The sequence below is a fragment of the Abramis brama genome (genome assembly GCF_963993115.1).
Source record: "Abramis brama genome assembly, chromosome: 10".
Lineage (NCBI taxonomy): Eukaryota > Metazoa > Chordata > Actinopteri > Cypriniformes > Leuciscidae > Abramis > Abramis brama.
In genome coordinates, this window is record NC_139972.1 from 36,183,572 (window position 1) to 36,202,885 (window position 19,314).

The window sequence follows — 19,314 nt, forward strand, 5'->3', positions numbered from 1 at the left end:
AAAAACTTGTCACAATATGGCAAGTCCTCAGTTCTTCGAAATTCTGCTCAGCGCACCTCCAAAAGAGTGCGTATAATCTCATTTAAAGTCTTGCAGTCAGCAGCCGAGGGGCTTCAGGCAAGAGGGGCTCTAAATGGTATTCCCATAACAGCTTAGTTGATGTATATTTTTAATATCCAGCAATATTACAGGCTCCTGTAATAAAGAGAGAGGGGAGCGCTGATGGCAGCTATAACTGCACATCAAACAAAATGTCCCTTTATTCATTTCAGCAGTCAAAGAACAGCACCTAACTATTATTAAACAAACCAGGAAAAATATCTCTCTTGATATTTCATATTCACAACATGCGAGTAAATGTTATCTTTTCACAAACAACATGAATGTGTTTCATAGCCATTCTATGAAGTAAGAAAGTTTCTGTTTTGAAAATATAAATATCTTCAAATCAGGCTCTTCAAAATTATAAACTTTTTGTAAAATTGTAAAAGGCTACACCTTCATGGTTACAGATTAACAGTTACACAAGGGCCTTGCGTACAGAATTTAAGGCTGACATCTATACAAATATCCCTTCAATAATTATTTGCAATGTTCACACCGTCAGTTTTGGGGATTGACAACTGCATTTACTTACAGATGTGAGTCTTTAAATGTCCTAAATAGGCAAATGTTTAAGAGTCTATGATTGGATCATTATCACAGTGATTATTGTTTCTAGCATGTTATATGTGTGGCAACAGTTCTTCTAACTCTAATAGATGGAGTGTGTAGTTTTCATTTCTTAAACAGCCATGTAGGAAGAAACAACATGGATGCCAATGCTGAGATTCATCAGGCTCAGATTGTGAAAGAATGGTTGTGAGGGAGCATGAAGAATCATTCTCACACATGAATTGGCATCTCTGAGTTTTAATTCACTGAAAGTCTTTTGGGATGTTCTGGAGGAGACTTTACAGAGTGCTGGACTCTTGCATTGAAAATGGCAAAATCATTGAAATATAATTTTTACTCCCATCTTATATTTTTTCGACCACCATAATTACATTTCCATTTTTGCACGCTTTTATCCAAAGCAACTTCTATTGTATTAATGCATACATTTTATACATTTTTTTCCATCACCATGTCATTTTATTGGCCCTGTATAATGCAGATTTGTCTACAAATATCTGCTTTTCAATAACCTTTAAAAAATCTGCCAATAGGGTTGCAATTTTAAGTTTGCTCCCTAATAACAAGCATAACAAATTGAAATTGATTGCCAAAGTTTTTTTGTTTTTTTTTGTAATGAAAATGTGCTATTAACCTCTATGTGTGCTAATACTACAAAGGGAAGCTGACAACACAGAACTTGCATCTTTTTAAGGAAGGAGAAATAAAACATAAGTAAAATTAAAATAATTATAAGATTAGACATTTCCTCTAGCTGGAATCACACAAACATACGTTCATGATGGACACATTTAGTACAGTGATCCAACGGTGCATATGACAAAATAGAGGTGATATTCTTACTTTACCACTGTTTAAGTCAAAAATCCATTATCCGTAAAAAATATACATTATTGTGTGTGTGTGTGTGTGTGTGTGTGTGTGTGTGTGTGTGTGTGTGTGTGTGTGTGTGTGTGTGTGTGTGTGTGTGTGTGTGTGTGTGTGTGTGTGTGTGTGTGTGTGTGTGTGTGTGTGTGTGTGTGTGTGTGTGTGTGTGTGGTCTACTAAAACCTGGGCTGAAGATGTTGTTCAGCCTCTGTGTTCCGAGAAAAGCTTTACATTTAAACAAGAAGGTAATCAAAGCAAGTATGGGAGTAATATTTCTCCACACACACACACAACCAAAAGAGCAGTGAGACCGTGGCGCACATGTAGCTTTTAATAGTCTTTATTGTCAGTTCAGTGAAGCATATAAGTGGAGTTAAGAGACGCATCCGGGTTAAAAAGCATGAAAGATGATCGTTTGATGGAGAGACTCATTATAGTGGTGAGCAGTCAATGACCTTGGAGCCAAAAAAAGGGTAAATATTTTTATTTTTATATAGTGCGTAAATCTGTATGACAATCACAGATCATTCAGATTCTTTCTGTGCACACATGGCAAGTGAGCCTTAAAATATTCTTGGCAATTTGGACCAGCATTTACGGCTGGGTGTGTATTAACTATGATAAACTCCATTTGTGTTTTCCACTTTGATGGCCATGTTGAATATGATTAGTGTGTATGGCATATCATGCCGTATGAATACAGAGGCTGCAGCAGCAACTCTGGGTGTATATCATCCATTTCAGCCCTCATTTTATCACCAGTACAGGGGCACCCTGGGAAACTAGGCCACCTCGTCACGTTGCCACGCCTGAATGGGCCATCTACCCCCTTCTCACACACACACACACACACACCCTTACACCCTTCTCTGTGCAGGCCAATGGAATGAGGTATATTCTGTGCTGGGAGGGGCAGCACGAGTATGTGTGAGCGTGTGTGTGCGTGTGTGTGTGTGTGTGTGTGTGTGTGTGTGTGGTTGGTGGAGTGCAGCAGGCTGCCATGCTGAAGCAATTCCCCCTTTTTGTTGCACAATTGGTCACAGTCTGAGCATGAGCTCTCTCTGATACCGAAGACGAGGGAGCGCCACCAGACCCACACAAGGAGGAAGAGGACAATATAAAGCAAAATCCACTCTCTATCAAGCCTAATGACTGTAATTGAACATAAATTTTCTCCACTTATACAACACACACAAAAACTACAGCACATAATATCTGCATAAATACTAACTATTTACTGTAGATTACTAATATATACACTCACCTAAAGAATTATTAGGAACACCATACTAATACTGTGTTTGACCCCCTTTCGCCTTCAGAACTGCCTTAATTCTACGTGGCATTGATTCAACAAGGTGCTGAAAGCATTCTTTAGAAATGTTGGCCCATATTGATAGGATAGCATCTTGCAGTTGATGGAGATTTGTGGGATGCACATCCAGGGCACGAAGCTCCCGTTCCACCACATCCCAAAGATGCTCTATTGGGTTGAGATCTGGTGACTGTGGGGGCCATTTTAGTACAGTGAACTCATTGTCATGTTCAAGAAACCAATTTGAAATGATTCGAGCTTTGTGACATGGTGCATTATCCTGCTGGAAGTAGCCATCAGAGGATGGGTACATGGTGGTCATAAAGGGATGGACATGGTCAGAAACAATGCTCAGGTAGGCCGTGGCATTTAAACGATGCCCAATTGGCACTAAGGGGCCTAAAGTGTGCCAAGAAAACATCCCCCACACCACCACCACCACCAGCCTGCACAGTGGTAACAAGGCATGATGGATCCATGTTCTCATTCTGTTTACGCCAAATTCTGACTCTACCATCTGAATGTCTCAACAGAAATCGAGACTCATCAGACCAGGCAACATTTTTCCAGTCTTCAACTGTCCAATTTTGGTGAGCTCATGCAAATTGTAGCCTCTTTTTCCTATTTGTAGTGGAGATGAGTGGTACCCGGTGGGGTCTTCTGCTGTTGTAGCCCATCCGCCTCAAGGTTGTGCGTGTTGTGGCTTCATAAATGCTTTGCTGCATACTTCGGTTGTAACGAGTGGTTATTTCAGTCAAAGTTGCTCTTCTATCAGCTTGAATCAGTCGGCCCATTCTCCTTTGACCTCTAGCATCAACAAGGCATTTTCGCCCACAGGACTGCTGCATACTGGATGTTTTTCCCTTTTCACACCATTCTTTGTAAACCCTAGAAATGGTTGTGCGTGAAAATCCCAGTAACTGAGCAGATTGTGAAATACTCAGACCGGGCCGTCTGGCACCAACAACCATGCCACGCTCAAAATTGCTTAAATCACCTTTCTTTCCCATTCTGACATTCAGTTTGGAGTTCAGGAGAATGTCTTGACCAGGACCACACCCCTAAATGCATTGAAGCAACTGCCATGTGTTTGGTTGATTAGATAATTGCATTAATGAGAAATTGAACAGGTGTTCCTAATAATCCTTTAGGTGAGTGTGTATGTGTATATATATATATATATATACACACACACACAGGTGCTGGTCATAAAATTAGAATATCATCAAAAAGTTGATTTATTTCAAGAATTCAACTTAACAGGTGAAACTAATATATTATATAGACTCATTACATGCAAAGTGAGATATTTCAAGCCTTTATTTGTTATAATTTTGATGATTATGGCTTACAGCTTATGAAACCCAAGAAATCAAAATCCCAGAAAATTAGAATATTGTGGGCAGGTGCAAATCCTGCTGGAAAATGAAGGAAGCATGAAGTGCTCTGAAAATGTCCTGGTAGACGGCTGCGTTGACTCTGGATTTAATAAAGCACAGTGGACCAAAGTCCTCTTTTCTGATGAGAGCAAATTTTGCATCTCATTTGGAAACCAAGGTCCCAGAGTCTGGAGGAAGAATGGAGAGAAACACAATCCAAGATGCTTGAAGTCTAGTGTGAAGTTTGCACAGTCTGTGTTGGTTTGGGCAGCCATGTCATCGGCTGGTGTTGGTCCACTGTCCACTCAACACAGCCGTCTACCAGGACATTTTCAGAGCACTTCATGCTTCCTTCACCAGACAAGCTTTATGGAGATGCAGACTTCATTTTCCAGCAGGATTTGCACCTGCCCACACTGCCAAAAGAACCAAAACCTGGTTCAATGTGTATAATGGATGGATCAATGAGCTTCAATCTGATGGTTGCAATCCACTGCCATTATAAAGCTTGGAAACGCCAGGGTGTTTTTTTTTTTTAAAGGCGCAGTATGGCATTTTTCGCCACTAGGGGTCGCTAACGTATTTACAATAACAAAGGCGTAGTTTGATGACGCAACATTTGCTAAGAATTATGGATCTTGTCGTCAACGTCAAGCCGACTGATCTAATAATGTTTATGGATGACTGAATACATCAATGTTTTTATCATGACTGTGATATGAAGCAGTTCGGGATTGCTAAGAGACAGCTATCAGCTCCACACGTGACGCGAGTACCACGGATATAAAAGGAATATGGACATTTCATTCTACCGAACTACACGCAGAATTACAACTCACAGGTCAGTTTATTAGACAAATTAAACTTGTGAGGTAACGCAGCGCTGTTTCACTTGGTCTAACATTACACTAGCACACTAAACTGCATTTAAATGTGTTGAAATGTATGTGTTAGTCTGTCTGTATGAGACTAGCAGTAAACTAGATCAACATTAGAATAACATACAGATCATATTCTGACATTTTATCATTGTTGAACTATAAAACATTGATTAGTACATGTAGAGTGGTCGAAGTCTCGGACGTGGAGCTCTCGTTTATATACTGTCTATGGGAGCTCTCGGCATTTTGAAAACACCGCGCTGATATTGATTCTCGTTTTAGTTCTCCTTTTTTTATCCAAAGTCTGCTTGCCATGGTCCATAATGTTTGAACGAAACAACAACAGCGTGCAGATAGACATTGCGAACTACAAAGTTGTCCGCGTCAGTCGCTTTGGTTACTATCAGAGGGCTCTGGTTCATAGCTCTGGTTGCCATGGCAGCACGAGCGGAAACCAGGGACAACGCGGATATGACGGCATTGGCGGCGACAAAACGGAAATAAAGAAACGGGACGTTTCTCAAATTAAATTAAAAATTTCTCCTGGTTTGAAAGTTGTTGGAAACAGTCGGGATAATGTAAGTACACAACTATAAAAAATATATAACATAGATATAGTGATTTTTGCTATTTTTAAAGCAAAAAAGTTACATATTGTGCCTTTAATAATTCCGATTGTATTCGGCTGAAAGAAGAAAGTCATAAACACCTAGGATGACTTGAGGGTGAGTAAATCATGGGGTAATTTTCATTTTAAAGTGAACTACTCCTTTAAGAGCAGCAACAATTATAGCACAGGATGCCACGCTAGGATAGTACACTACAGAGAAAAACTGAAAAGAAAAGATAAAGAAAGATTTTTTATTAATAATTATTTTAATAATTTATTTTATTTTATTTAATATTTTTAAATTATTTTAGTATTTTACATTTATTTTTTGCTTCGTTTTTTTGAGGAAATTCTTTTTTTTTTTTACATTAATTGACATTAATTGTGTGAGGAACAGGCAAAAATGCCTTTATAAGAATTCATGAGAGAAGCAGCAGTTTCTGAATTATTAATGAATCGTCCTTTTGATTTTTTTTTTTGATTTTTTTTTTATGAATCTACTGATTCAATTCACAAAACTCGGCTAAACCACTGAGTTGACGTAGTGAATTATCAAATAGAAGAAATGATGACCGAATTTATATTTTGGAGGGAATTATTTCTGTAATATGTGTTGCTTAAGTAAATGTATCTTTAGGAACATTACACGTTTACTGAAAAACAAGGAAAAAGAGAAATATATTTGACCACTTTTGCAAAGGCCCTGAGTCACAGATCACTGAAGATAGAAAATATCAACAGCATGAATACATAGATACTATTTCCACTGTGACCATTTAAACAGCTCTTGAAATTCTGCACAATTTAAACTGAAATATTGTGTAAAATAAGTGTTTTATGAAAATTGATGAATTGTATCTACATCTTGCTAGATACCAGCAGTTGCCAGCATAAACCAGCCTGGACCAATTCATGCTAGTTTATGCTGGATTTTTCAATAGGGTTAATTCATTCATTTGTTTTATAAATTACTGCATTTTACTGGCCATCCCGCTCTTTAAATATCAGTGTCAGCAAGCAAACCATATCGAAGACTACTCAGAGTACTATTTCCATGCACAATTTGACAATTTCACCAGCAAAATAATGCTACATTTTAAAGGTGCAGACAAATAAAATGTTTCAATTCTGGTGTTCCCCAAGGCTTTGTCCTGGGCTGCTCACACTTTGACACCAAACGTAAAATGCAAAAGTTGTATGGACTTTTGTCATTGAAGGGAGCTCAACAGCTCCTGCCCCAAATCATTTTCATGGCATGGAAATATGCAGCATAAACATTTTTTCTAATGTCTTTATTTATTTTGCTCATCTAAATTGGTGGTGATGTTTAGACCAAAGGAATGTGAAGTAATGCGAATACGAGTGGCACTGCTCTGTTGGTTTGGTCTTTCCCTCATGCCAGACTGGGCATAAATGCTGTGCAGTGGGTTTAATGGAGGGGATGTAAGTCTTTGCCTGCTCAACAAATAAACAGTTCACCAAGGAGCACAATACCGTATACACAGCAGTCAACAGGGCAGAAGACCCTCGGGCTCAGACACACACATGTACACACACACACACTCCTAGATAGAGTGGCACAGACCAAAAAAAAGAAAAAGAAAAAGTTACACAAACATTTAGATATATCACAATCACCATACATTATTTCATTCATATAACACACACATTCACTCCACACGCTTCACTTGACAGGGTCTTACTTTTAACGGTGAGGTACATGCTCTTGCTGATATCGGCTCCCACGTCATTGCTGACCTTGCACAGATAAAATCCCGCATCTTCCTCCAGGACGTGTTTTATGAGCAGAGAGCCCTTCTCCAGGAGCTGGATACGTGAACCCGAATTCAAGGCGATGGGCTGGAACTGAGGTACGCCAGCACCTGTGACACAAAACAGAAAAGGACCAATGTAACACTGAATATTAGGAAATGTGGTACATTTTTTATATTTAGAATATTTACTAAATACTTCATCTTTATCACATCTAAAGAATCTATTAGCATAACAAAAATGACTGTTTCATTGCTGATATATGTATTACTGTAATGTAGGACATCTGATAATCCATCAGCATTACACTCATTTTCATGATCAGTATCAATTCTAGCTATGCTGTGTGTTTTACATTTGATGATTTCTTTATTGGATTTAAAGATCTGAGGGGAATTGTTTTGTGTCATGTCTGGATTAGGATTAGAGGATACTGTGAGATTCAATATTATGAAATAAAACATAATACCACAGCAACTTAATCTGTCAAAGCCGTAACAAAATAAAATAATCTTGACTGTCAACGTGTGTGGAAAAAAAGGAACACATTTCATTATATACTCTTTTTAACATCTCCAAATGTTGTATATAGGATACTGTACCTGTTATGAATTGATAGAGATCGTTAATTAGTGTTAACACTACCCCTGTAATGCTAATGTGAGATATGTGAACTATGAGATACATATTCATATATCAGCCATTTTTTGCATGATACAAAAAACATACATATGCAAACATTTCTTTTTAGATTTTAAAAAATAAAAAACAGTTCCATTTAAAAAAGTTTTTTTGGATTTTTTTATTATTTCATGTGAGGGTTAAGAAAATGATAAAGGAAACTATTAATTCAGGGAATCTAGTCATTTGATTTCAGAGAATATGCCCGAAAATAGAAGAAAAGTACTCCTTTACCCACAATGCCACAATGCATTTCTATCTCCTTCAACCTCATAGACTCCATCTAGCCCTCTATTCTTTCATCCAAGCCCTGTTGAACTCCACTCGTCCAATGCGCAGCCCTCTTTTTTGTTGTGTGTATGGATTTCCATTTGTGAGCTTTCATCTACAATGTGTAGAGAGGGCTTCAAACGCTCCTTCTCCTTCAGGAGGAATCAAGGTCGAGCGAGTCACCTGCTCCCATTCTAATCCAGTAATCCAGCTTCTTTGGCCATGGCCTCAATGGAAACATACACCTGTGTCCAGCCCACCTGTCCAGATAACCCCTAAACCACATTACTACCAAAGCCTGACTGAAATTAGGTACACCACACCAAATGTGTGCTTCAGGAGCCCCTTCATTACAGGATCCTACCTTCCCTTTGAGATCTCACAGCAAAAACCAAACACAAACAATGGGTTAGTGAGAACCAAAACCTTTTTTTTTTAAATAGTATAATGACTTTAGAACAGCAGCTATTTATGGTAATGTTTCTTCAGCCCAAAATACAATGATTTTAATAAAATCATCACAAATGTCAGTGTTTTATAAAATGAAATACATCTAAATGTATGTTGTTTTTCCAATAAAGCTGCACCTCTGTGCCTGCCAACATCAACACACCCACAGTGTTTACTGAGGATTTGATGACTAATGATGTAAATAGGTGATTATTATTAATAATAATAGCTGGAAAACATTTGCTGTTCAAAAATGAAATATTTACTGTATATTATTTTTGAAGCAATGCCAAAAATACTGACCCTGCATAATGGTAAGTATGATAGGAAAACTATGCAAAAACATGTCATAGGCTTCATTTTGTTTTCATGCAAAATTAAATTTCTTATTTTTTTCTTTTGTTTTTGGAGAAAACCATGGCCTGGAAATGCGTTTGTTAAGAATATTTCATGAATATTTCATTGCATCTCTGCCTGTAGACGGTCATATTTAACAGGAAATAATATATAATTATATATTTCAAATGCTAGCATACCTTTGGAGTGGTTCCATACTATAGTGGGGATTGGGTTTCCCTTTGCTGAACAATTCAGGATCACCGACTTCCCATATATGCCGTCCTGGTCTCTTGGCTGTACCTCAAAATGTGGTGGAACTGAGCATAAAAAGAATGTGAATATTAAAAAGATGTATGATATAAAATGACACTGATTTAAATCAGAGTTTAGAGACTCTAAGAACAAAAACCAAAAAAGACGTCCATTTAAGACAGGGATGGGCAACTTCGGTCCTGGAGGGCCACTGTCCTACAGAGTTTAGCTCCAACCCTGAAAAAATCACCTGCCTGTAATTTTCTAGTAATCCTGAGGACCTTGATTAGCTTGTTCAGGTGTGTTTGATTAGGGTTGAAGCTAAACTCTGTAGGACCAAGTTGCCCATCCCTGATTTAAGACTATTGGTGAAAATATTATTGTTAAAAGTTGAATACAAAAACATGAATAAATTCAAAGAATAACCCATGTGATCTCAAACCTTTAACGATGAGCTGTATGCTATGCTCGACGGCTGCAGCCTCATTACGGGCAATGCAGGTGTAACTGCCGTTGTGAATCTCCGACAGGTTTGAAATGCGCAATGAGCTGGTGAAGTCTATGTTGTCGATGGTGACACCCAGGCTGGCATTAATTGGTCGTCCATCTTTGTGCCAGGTTATAGACATGGGTAGGTCGCCGGATATGACCACACAGGGGATGAAGACACGCTGACCGATGGAAGCGCTCTGAGAGTCGGAGTGTTGGATCAGAGGGGGCACTGAGAGAGAGAGAGACGATCAGAAACACACATGCAAACTATTATAATACAACACAGCAAAAGTTACAGTACACTGGGGTAAAACAACCCGATATTGAAGATATCAAGATTTAATATCAATGTTATCTTTAACGGTGTAAGGATGTGAAATATCAATCAGTCGATACTTTAAAAAGTAAACTGGATATTTAATTGCAGTACTGTACTGACTAATGTTAAGGTAAATACAAACATTTTCTCAATCTATGTAGTTATTAGAACATTAATTCATATGTTTATACTGTCATTATACTTGTTCAAAAATATTGATTTGCCATTTTGAAACTTTGAACTTAAAGCTGTGCTGTGTTATATTTTTTGTTGATAATTTGGCATGCAGTTTTCTACTTTACACTTTGCCCACCCTGTTTTATGAACGCCGGCCCACCCACTTGAACATTTCTGGCCTCGTCCCCATTATAAATAGAAGAAAAGAAATTAACCCGTTAAATATGAAAGTATTGTGTAATCATTTAAGAGATTTTTCTGTAAATTTAAAGGTGCAGTAAGCGATTTCTGAGAAACACTTTTGATATTTGAAATCCCAAACAAACACACCCCTGCCTTCATTGCTCCGCCCACAAAATTCACAAACAAGCAAGACAAGAGTGGATATCTCTTTATCATAGCTGAAACAAAGCAAAATAATGCATATCTTGCATTGTATAACAGCATATATTGGTTCTGTGAAAGAGCAAAACCAATGTTACTCACATATGGAGAAGAAACAACACAACCTTGGCGTCTGTTTTCAGGCCTACCCGTTTAGGTCTCTCCAGCTCTAGAAAGCTTTTCTAATATTAACACGGGTCCTAAAGCTCTTGCCTGATCATAATCCCTCTTTTTCCAGTGATATTCCTCTGACCTTTTCTCTTTTGTAATGTCTTTTAGCCATCTCTCTTTCTACAATCTTTCTTCACACTCCCTACTGCTGATTGGCTCATTTTCTCCCCTCCCCCATCATGAGTGGACACGCCCCCTACTGCTGATTGGCTCATTCTCTCCCCTCCCCCATCATGAATGGGCACGCTCCCTACTGCTGATTGGCTCATTTTCTCCCCTCCCCCATCATGAGTGGACACGCCCCCTACTGCTGATTGGCTCATTCTCTCCCCTCCCCCATCATGAATGGGCACGCTCCCTACTGCTGATTGGCTCATTCTCTCCCCTCCCCCATCATGAGTGGACACGCCCCCTACTGCTGATTGGCTACAAGAGTTTTGTGCTGCTCGGCCCAATCCACTTTCAACAGCGTTTCACAGAAATCACTTACTGCATCTTTAAGTTCAGTCTGTAAAACCTAAAACACTGCAAACATCTTCATTTTTTTACAATAAATTTCAAATCCTTTTTTAACAGTGTACAGTTACATTCTCCCGGTCTCCCCAATATCAGACAGCAGGCTTGATATAATCGTTGGCCAAATGTTATTTACATATAAAACTAGCGTTTAGTGTCTTGACAAAACAGCTCAGAACATACACGATATGGGCTATTGGACAGAATATATGTGATCACACATGTACAATCATCTGTGATTTGCAATAATAAGGCTCCAGTCGGCCTTCATAACAAGTCATTACGGCTCAGAATCTAGAGATTTCACAGAGGAGGAGGCATAATGTAAACTAATGAGGGAGAAACAGAGCAAAGAAAGACAAAATAAAGAAGACGATAAAAGCGCCCTTTCGTTTCCAAGTAATTTCGGCATAATGCGTTCCCCGGGAGACTTCGCAAGCATGGTGCTAGTCAGCCTGTCGCGTTTGAGAATCAATGAGTTAAAATAACATTGAAATAAAGCAGCACTTCAGTGCTTATTTAATTCACAACAAAATGGGGATAATGGACTCCAGGGAATCCCTACGCACGCTTCTGAATTTTAAGCATGAATGGAGCAAATTAGCTAACTCAATCACATTTGTTCTATCTTTATGACTCTGAACTTACAAAAACAGATGCTTGCTTGGTTATTACATAACAACAAGATCAAATATTTGCAGTTTAACTAGTGTCTATTTGAACTTTAACAATAGAAATGTCTGGATTATTGTAATTGGTGTTCTATCTGTGCTTTGAGGTAAAGCTTTTATGTCATGTTGGAATTAGAGTAACTATAAAAAACCATTAGAGTCTTTATAGAACTTTTTCTATAGAACTTTTTCTTTTTCTATAAAATTTTGTAATTGGTAAATGACATGCAATTATTTTGGAAGAATAAAATGTTCTGTGCTTTTGACATATACAGGTAAAACTATTGTGAACAGCATTACATATGCAGCTGATACATGAGCTCATATTGATTGAGAGATTACATGGAATATTTGCAATTTCAAATATACATCTGTCACAACGCAAAACCATTTAAATTGTCCACTGAACAATTGAACACAAATGATTATTAAAAATGGCTAAAAACTTTAAGGGCCCTATACACCGACGCAATGCGGCGCCAGAAGCGACTCAAGTGTGTTTTGCTAGTTTCAGCCCGACGCAGTTATCATTTTCACGTCCTGTGCCACGTTGTTTAAATAGCCATGGGCTGCTGTCCATGTGCTGTCCATGGGCTGCTGGTCTGAAAACGAGGTGTGTTCAGGTGCATTGTTGGAGCGTTACTATTTTGAAGTAACTGAAATAGACTGAGCCATTGACCAACTGAAACCTGGTCTAAATGGCGCAATATTTTTTGTTATTTAAAGAGCGCTTTAGTAATGTGCGCCTATAGGCACAACGCACGTACACTCTGCTTATTAAACACACAGGGACACGCAGCAGCAGCACACAAACATGCCATATATTAAAAATAAAAGGATTATAATGTAAAAGATAAATTTTGTGTATATGGTGGAATCCAGCTTGTCCCGTAGATGGTCTTTAACCTCGTGCACGAGCAGATCCGTTTCCTCGCTACAGAAGCGTTCAGTTTTTCCGCTTGCAAATTCCTCCATGTAAATAGCGAATCCGCCATGACGCGAGCGCAACTGGCTTTTAAAGGGAATGGGAGATGAGACTCTGATTGTTTCTTTACACATTACGCCTAAAACACACCCATTACTGATTAAGAGAATGGGGACAACCCTTTTAGACCATGCGCCGGGAGCGCCGACCATTTTTTAAACTAGCAAAAGTGGATTCGGACTCGCCCTAAGTGCACTTGAGCTGTACGCTTTGGACCATGTGCTTAGATCGTTAAAATAGGGCCCTAAATCAGCCCTCCTTAAATCCCAATTTTTGGTGTCTCTTTATACGTTTTAAGGTCATGTTTATTCTAATTTTCTCCTTTACTTACAGATACAAGTAAGTTCCCAGGAAACTAATAAAATATATTGATGACTCATTCTGAACTATGCGATTTTTTTGTTCAATCACATGATTTCTAGAATGCGAATGCGATTGCCCCAACTATGTAATAGCAAAGTCCTGTTCACTCTGCAAAAACGGCTCCGGGCAGCTATTTTTGGCATCCAAGACCAAGTCCTGTCTACTTGAATGGGGGAATCCTGAAATCTCAAAAACTGCTTGTCACACTCACATTTAAATAACATATCTGAAATCAACAAAATCTGACATGAACTGTCCCATAAATGTGTTTCAGGCAGGACTTGTTCCAACATATTGCACGTTGCACTTTCTCCCATTCATAGTAATGTGAGTGCACCGTCTTTCTACAGTATATCTAAAGTCTTTGGTAGTAGCAACTATAGATCATTTTAGAAAAGTACACTCTTCCATACACAGCTTTCAAACATGGCGGAACGAAAGAGAGACGATGGTATTGGTGCTTCTATGTGGAATTATGCAATGGAGGAAAGGTTTGTGAAGCTATGGCAACAATACTGGCAAATTTCCTCGAGTGACTACCACGACACAGTGAAAAAAGATAAATGTTGGCAAACGATAGCGGAATTTTTTGGCCAAAATGTGGCTAATGTGAGAGCACCTCAAAAAAGCCCACTTCCAAAAGTTTCTATGCTACTATGGTCTTCTTTGCCAAGTTCTGACCTCTCCTCAAAAAGCACGATTTGAGGTATCTTTTTTATTATTTATCTAGCACAGACAAGTATGCGAAGATGTAGTACTGTATGTAAGGCCTGGGTATACTTAATTTTCCTTTTAAAGTACCGTAGTGACGACCCTGATTATAAGATGACCCCCCCCCCCCCCCCCCCCCCCCCCCCCCCCCCCATAAAAATAACCATAAAAAATAACCTGTAGCCCATCTGAATTATATAACAATTAGGCTATCCATCTCATAGTGAAAACCATGTAGCCTACCAAAATCAAACAGTAGAAGTGAAATATTATTGTAATTTTGAATCTGGGTACCGTCTTACATTTTAAAATCACGTACGGGGGAAGTTTGGTCCCATCAGTGAGGCACGCAAACATGAAAGTCACGCGACTCTTAGATGGTTTGCGTTTTTAAGACGTGCGTTTTTTGCTCTCGCAATCTTCTATCTTTACACTCTGACACCATATTTCTTGGCACACTCGTTTTAAGTGTATTTGGTGCCACCTATTGTTGTATTATTGACATGTAAATTCTAGACCCTGAATATAAGACGTATCTGCTTTTTCAGATGTATTTCCAAGAAAAAAACATTGTCTTATATTCGGAACAATACGGTATACTCCTTTGGCTGTGAGCACAGAAAGACGTGTGCACTATCTAGTGGACTTTTTAATTTTCAAGCGCTCAAATCACTTGCACATGCACTGTTGTACGAGCACCGTCTGCGGACCTTCCTGATGAAGATCTGGATCTGGGCCGACACTATATTGCTGTCTGGTTAATGGCTGACTTCTGTCTGCACAAGCAGTACCTTTCACTGTCACATGAACACTCCTGTGAATTTGTTTCTCTGGATCCACCAGCACGTAGCATGTGTACTCTCCCTCGTCCGAGTTTTGCACATTGGACAGCTTCAGTGTGCCGTTGTTCTCAAAGGCACGTTGGCGATGGTTGAAAGGGAGCAGTTTGGAATCCTTATACCACTTAATAGAGTAATAAGGGTAACCAATGATGCGACAGTGAATGTACGTGTCCCTCCCAGCAATGGCAGTGACATTTTTCATTGGTCGAATACTGGCAGGGCCTGTTGTGAGAAAGAACTATCAGTATACAGAGTCTTTGAATGTCAGTTGATAGGCTTATGTAGTACGTGTAAATATTTTAGTTTTCAGCTATTATTTACATATTCTGACAGTAACTAACTAACTAAAATAATGAATCCTAACTTCAGACCCTCATGGAGGGTTTAACTTCAAGGGATACTCCACCCAAACATGAGAATTCTCTCATTATTTAGTCACCCTCATGCCGACACAGATGTATATGACTTTATTTATTCAGAGAGAGAGAGAGAGAGAGAGAGAGAGAGAGAGAGAGAGAGAGAGAGATCATCCAATCATCATATGAGTAAACATTGAAATATTAGTATTTTTCTCACACAGACACACCTATATTATGTTATATTTCTGAAGAGACTGGAGTCGTATGGATTATCATCGTATTCATTTTGCGTGTTTTTTGAAGCTTGAATCTTTTAAGGAGCCTATGAACTTGGATTACATGGACTATGGATTATATGGATTATACCTGTATGTGTATTCTGAACAAAGAAAGTCATATACATCGGGGCGGCATGAAGGTGAGTAAATGATGACAGATTTTTGGGTAAACAGAGTTTTAAATTAGCACAACGTAGCAACAACCAATGGGAGTGAAGGCAGTAGAGCTTGACTGTAGAGGAAGTCTATCATACCTGGAGAGCTCTATCCATTAGCATTTCCATTAATCTAATCACCAATCATTCCTATTCCTTTCAAAATTAGGCAGAGGCTATTTGTACTAAGTGCATTAGAGGTGAACGTGATTTCACCAAATGCAACATGTTCCTGGATAAACATCTTTGTTGATCATGGAACAACATTCAAATCAACCAATCAAATGTGAGGTTTACAGTTAATGTCTAGTTTAGGCTTAGAACCAGAGTTATGTGCTTCTACATCAGTGTTATTCACCGATCATTTTCCTCTGATTTAAGGGATAACTTATGGGTAGGGTTATGTTTAGGGGTAAGGATAAGGTTAGGACAAAATGTTCAGACTGGAACAAAATATGATGACCCAGGAACATGTCTTGGCAAAATCACAGTGATTGGATTGCATTGGTCACACCAAAAATTTCACTTCGCATTTCTATGCCCTTCTCTCGCAAACTTAACTCCGTCTCGTGGACTCGTCACTGCTTACGTTGCACGAGTACCCTTGCAATGGGTCGAGATGGAACATCCTAAGCCCTTGATCACCTCAGTTTGCTATGGAGCTTATTCATTATTTATATTTTTTTCATAAGAATTAGTTTGATGCATTCTATATTCCTATAGCTATGCTTGGGATATTGGAAAGAAAAAATCTAAAAGTACACAAACAAATAATAAATCAATACCATTAACTATTATATTATGTGTATTAAGTATTGTGCGGTTAAATCTCAAAATAATTCATATATCATGCACTAGCGTCATGTGGGGTGCTGTGACATCACAATCGTGTTGCATTGTGGTATATGAAGCTGCCTAAATGAGTCAACATCTGTCCTATTGTCAAAATTGAGTGAATGTCCATATAAACGATCATCACATAAACCGTTGACTGTCCCTTTTTGAGCTTAGATCTGAACTTAAATGGTTGTAATTCATGAATGCTCAAAACAGACTTAAGGTTGGTCTCCTTTTAAAGAAGACTCAGCAGATTAATGCACTTCAGAAAATTAATTGAACTAAACATGCAAATATAATACAAAATATATATTTTACCATATAATTTGGAGTCTAAAAATGCTATAAATCCAAAGCCATATGTCTAACCAAGTTGTGGTTTGTAACGCAATGTCCAAATTCAAAACAGTTTTCACAGGATGCATTTTGAGTGTTTACACATTCGAATGATACCTAATTTATGATGATTACTAAAATATGTGATAGGGGAAAAAGAGTGCCACTACTGGGACTCTGACAGTTAACAGACTATAAGCGAAGTGGAACGCACCAATGCTCAACTGCAATCTCAAACTTTACTCCCATTGGTTGACTTCACATTGAGCATCTGCTCATTTGCATAAAGTTAAACTTTGATTTTTGTTGCACCGTCATTGGTCACTGCTCAAATCAAATCACTTCTAGTTGCTTTGCTGTTACAAATCCCTGTCACTGAGAACACCACTTTTAGGAGGCTGCACTGCATTGACAATCTAAGACTACAACATTTCCTTCTAACTAAAAATGCCATATAGAAAACAGACAATGTTGTTGTGTGTGGTTGTGGTGTGGTGTGGGTGTTTTTGAGGAGCTGATCTGACAAGCACCTCTTACGTTTATTCGAGCCTGGTAGGAGACCGATCCGGCCGAGTTGTTGCAGGTGCAGCGGTAGACGCCCCCATCGCTGACCTGTGTGTGGGACACATTCAGATAGCTGAGCACGTGGCCTTCGGTGGTGATGATGCGATCAATGCGGTGGTTGCTGTCTTTGATGACGGGGTCTTCGTCCAGGGTCCAGGTGACGGTGGGGAGCGGCGTTCCTTTCACGTGACACACCAGCGAGATGGGCTCGTTCGGGCTCACCACCTTCTCGCTGAAGGCCGAGAGAATCTTTGGCGTCCCGTCTAGAGAAGTGGAAGACAGATTTGTAGACGGATGGTTTAATGATGCAATATTTAGCTACGTATCACTATTTCAGAAATAACAGTCCAAAAAAATGTACCTTTAATATACACTTATGATTGTTGAGCAGCATTTTCTTGAGGTGACACATTGTTCATAAACTAAATGTGATATTTAATCTGTTTAATATTTCAGATTTTTATATTTTAAATGAAATCGCTGGTATCATCAATGAAACACTTTCGTTAAAGATAATTTTAATTTTATTTAAATTTTATAATTTTATTATAATTTTATTTTTAAAGATAAAAAATCTTGTTATCTTTTTTAAAAACCTGAGGATAAAGACTTACCTTTAAAAAAGCATGTTTAATTATATGAAATATGAATTTATGGTTTTTTTTTTTATAGCAGAGCAGTGTGGGCAGAGTGGCTTTTTTTTTCAAGTGCTGTATGTAATTTACTCCTGAGTAAACCATTTTCCTGGTTGTTGTTAGTAGATCATACGGGTCAGAAGGCAATGCTAACATGACAGATGTGCAGTAGTATGTTCAGAAATATATTTATACTCTACAAAACCTAAAAACCAAGAGAAGTTTTGCATATTCGGAATTTTCTCAAATATTTTATGTAGTGCTGTTAAATCGATTAAACGCGATTAATCGGATCTAACAGAAAAGTTTGTAAATATTATATATATATATATATATACAAATACAAACACAAACTTTTGTTATATGTGATTAATCGCGATTAATCGATTTGACAGTACTTGTGCTAAAAGTCAGGAAAACTATAATACATTTAGATCCAAAAACATGACCCACAACCTGATAAAAAACATAGAAAAGGGATTATGAAACTGACTCCTCACATTCTCAGTAAAATACGGACAATGCAAAATACAATAGACCTAGCCAGACATTTCTTGAAAATCTTTTCAGCCCTGTTTTCTTATATCATGACACTTAGCAAGAAACAGCTGTTTTCAAGCTTGGTGCCATTGAAATCTTTACCCTCTGATCATCCTGGGGTTTTTTAACATCATTATAGATTATCAATATCCTCTGTATGCAGTTTTGTGGCAATAGGAGACAGTTGCCCCAGCAACCGAGCTGAAGCAACAAATCTTTTCAGCTGCAGGGCTGAGTAGCTTCAGTAGAGTCCAGTAAAGGCTTATATTAAACCACATGCACAGTTACACATACGGTCCAGTATATGTTCACAGTAGCACTCTACAACTTCACAGGTCATTAAAAATTCAAGTCACGTTGAAACGTAAGTAGCAACAGTGTGATGTATATGTGAGTGTTCTGAATTATCAAAAAAGAAAAAAAAATAGGGCGGGGACTTGGTTCTTATGCATCAGTTTTTGATTGGATTTCGAGATGTGAGCGTTGC

The 19,314-nt window shown here is 38.4% G+C and overlaps 1 protein-coding gene across 2 annotated transcripts in view; it reads right to left on the reverse strand.

Annotated features, from left to right (window-relative positions):
• dscamb (Down syndrome cell adhesion molecule b) overlaps positions 1-19,314 on the reverse strand; it is a 167,209-nt gene that overhangs the window by 36,272 nt on the left and 111,623 nt on the right. For both annotated transcript variants that reach the window (XM_084126795.1, XM_084126794.1), the window contains exons 7-11: positions 17,619-17,915; positions 15,073-15,345; positions 9,935-10,213; positions 9,438-9,557; positions 7,431-7,610 (exon numbers count right to left, since the gene is read on the reverse strand). In XM_084126795.1, the coding sequence (XP_083982921.1) occupies positions 7,431-7,610; positions 9,438-9,557; positions 9,935-10,213; positions 15,073-15,345; positions 17,619-17,915 (1,149 nt within the window). The remainder of the gene's footprint in view (positions 1-7,430; positions 7,611-9,437; positions 9,558-9,934; positions 10,214-15,072; positions 15,346-17,618; positions 17,916-19,314) is intronic.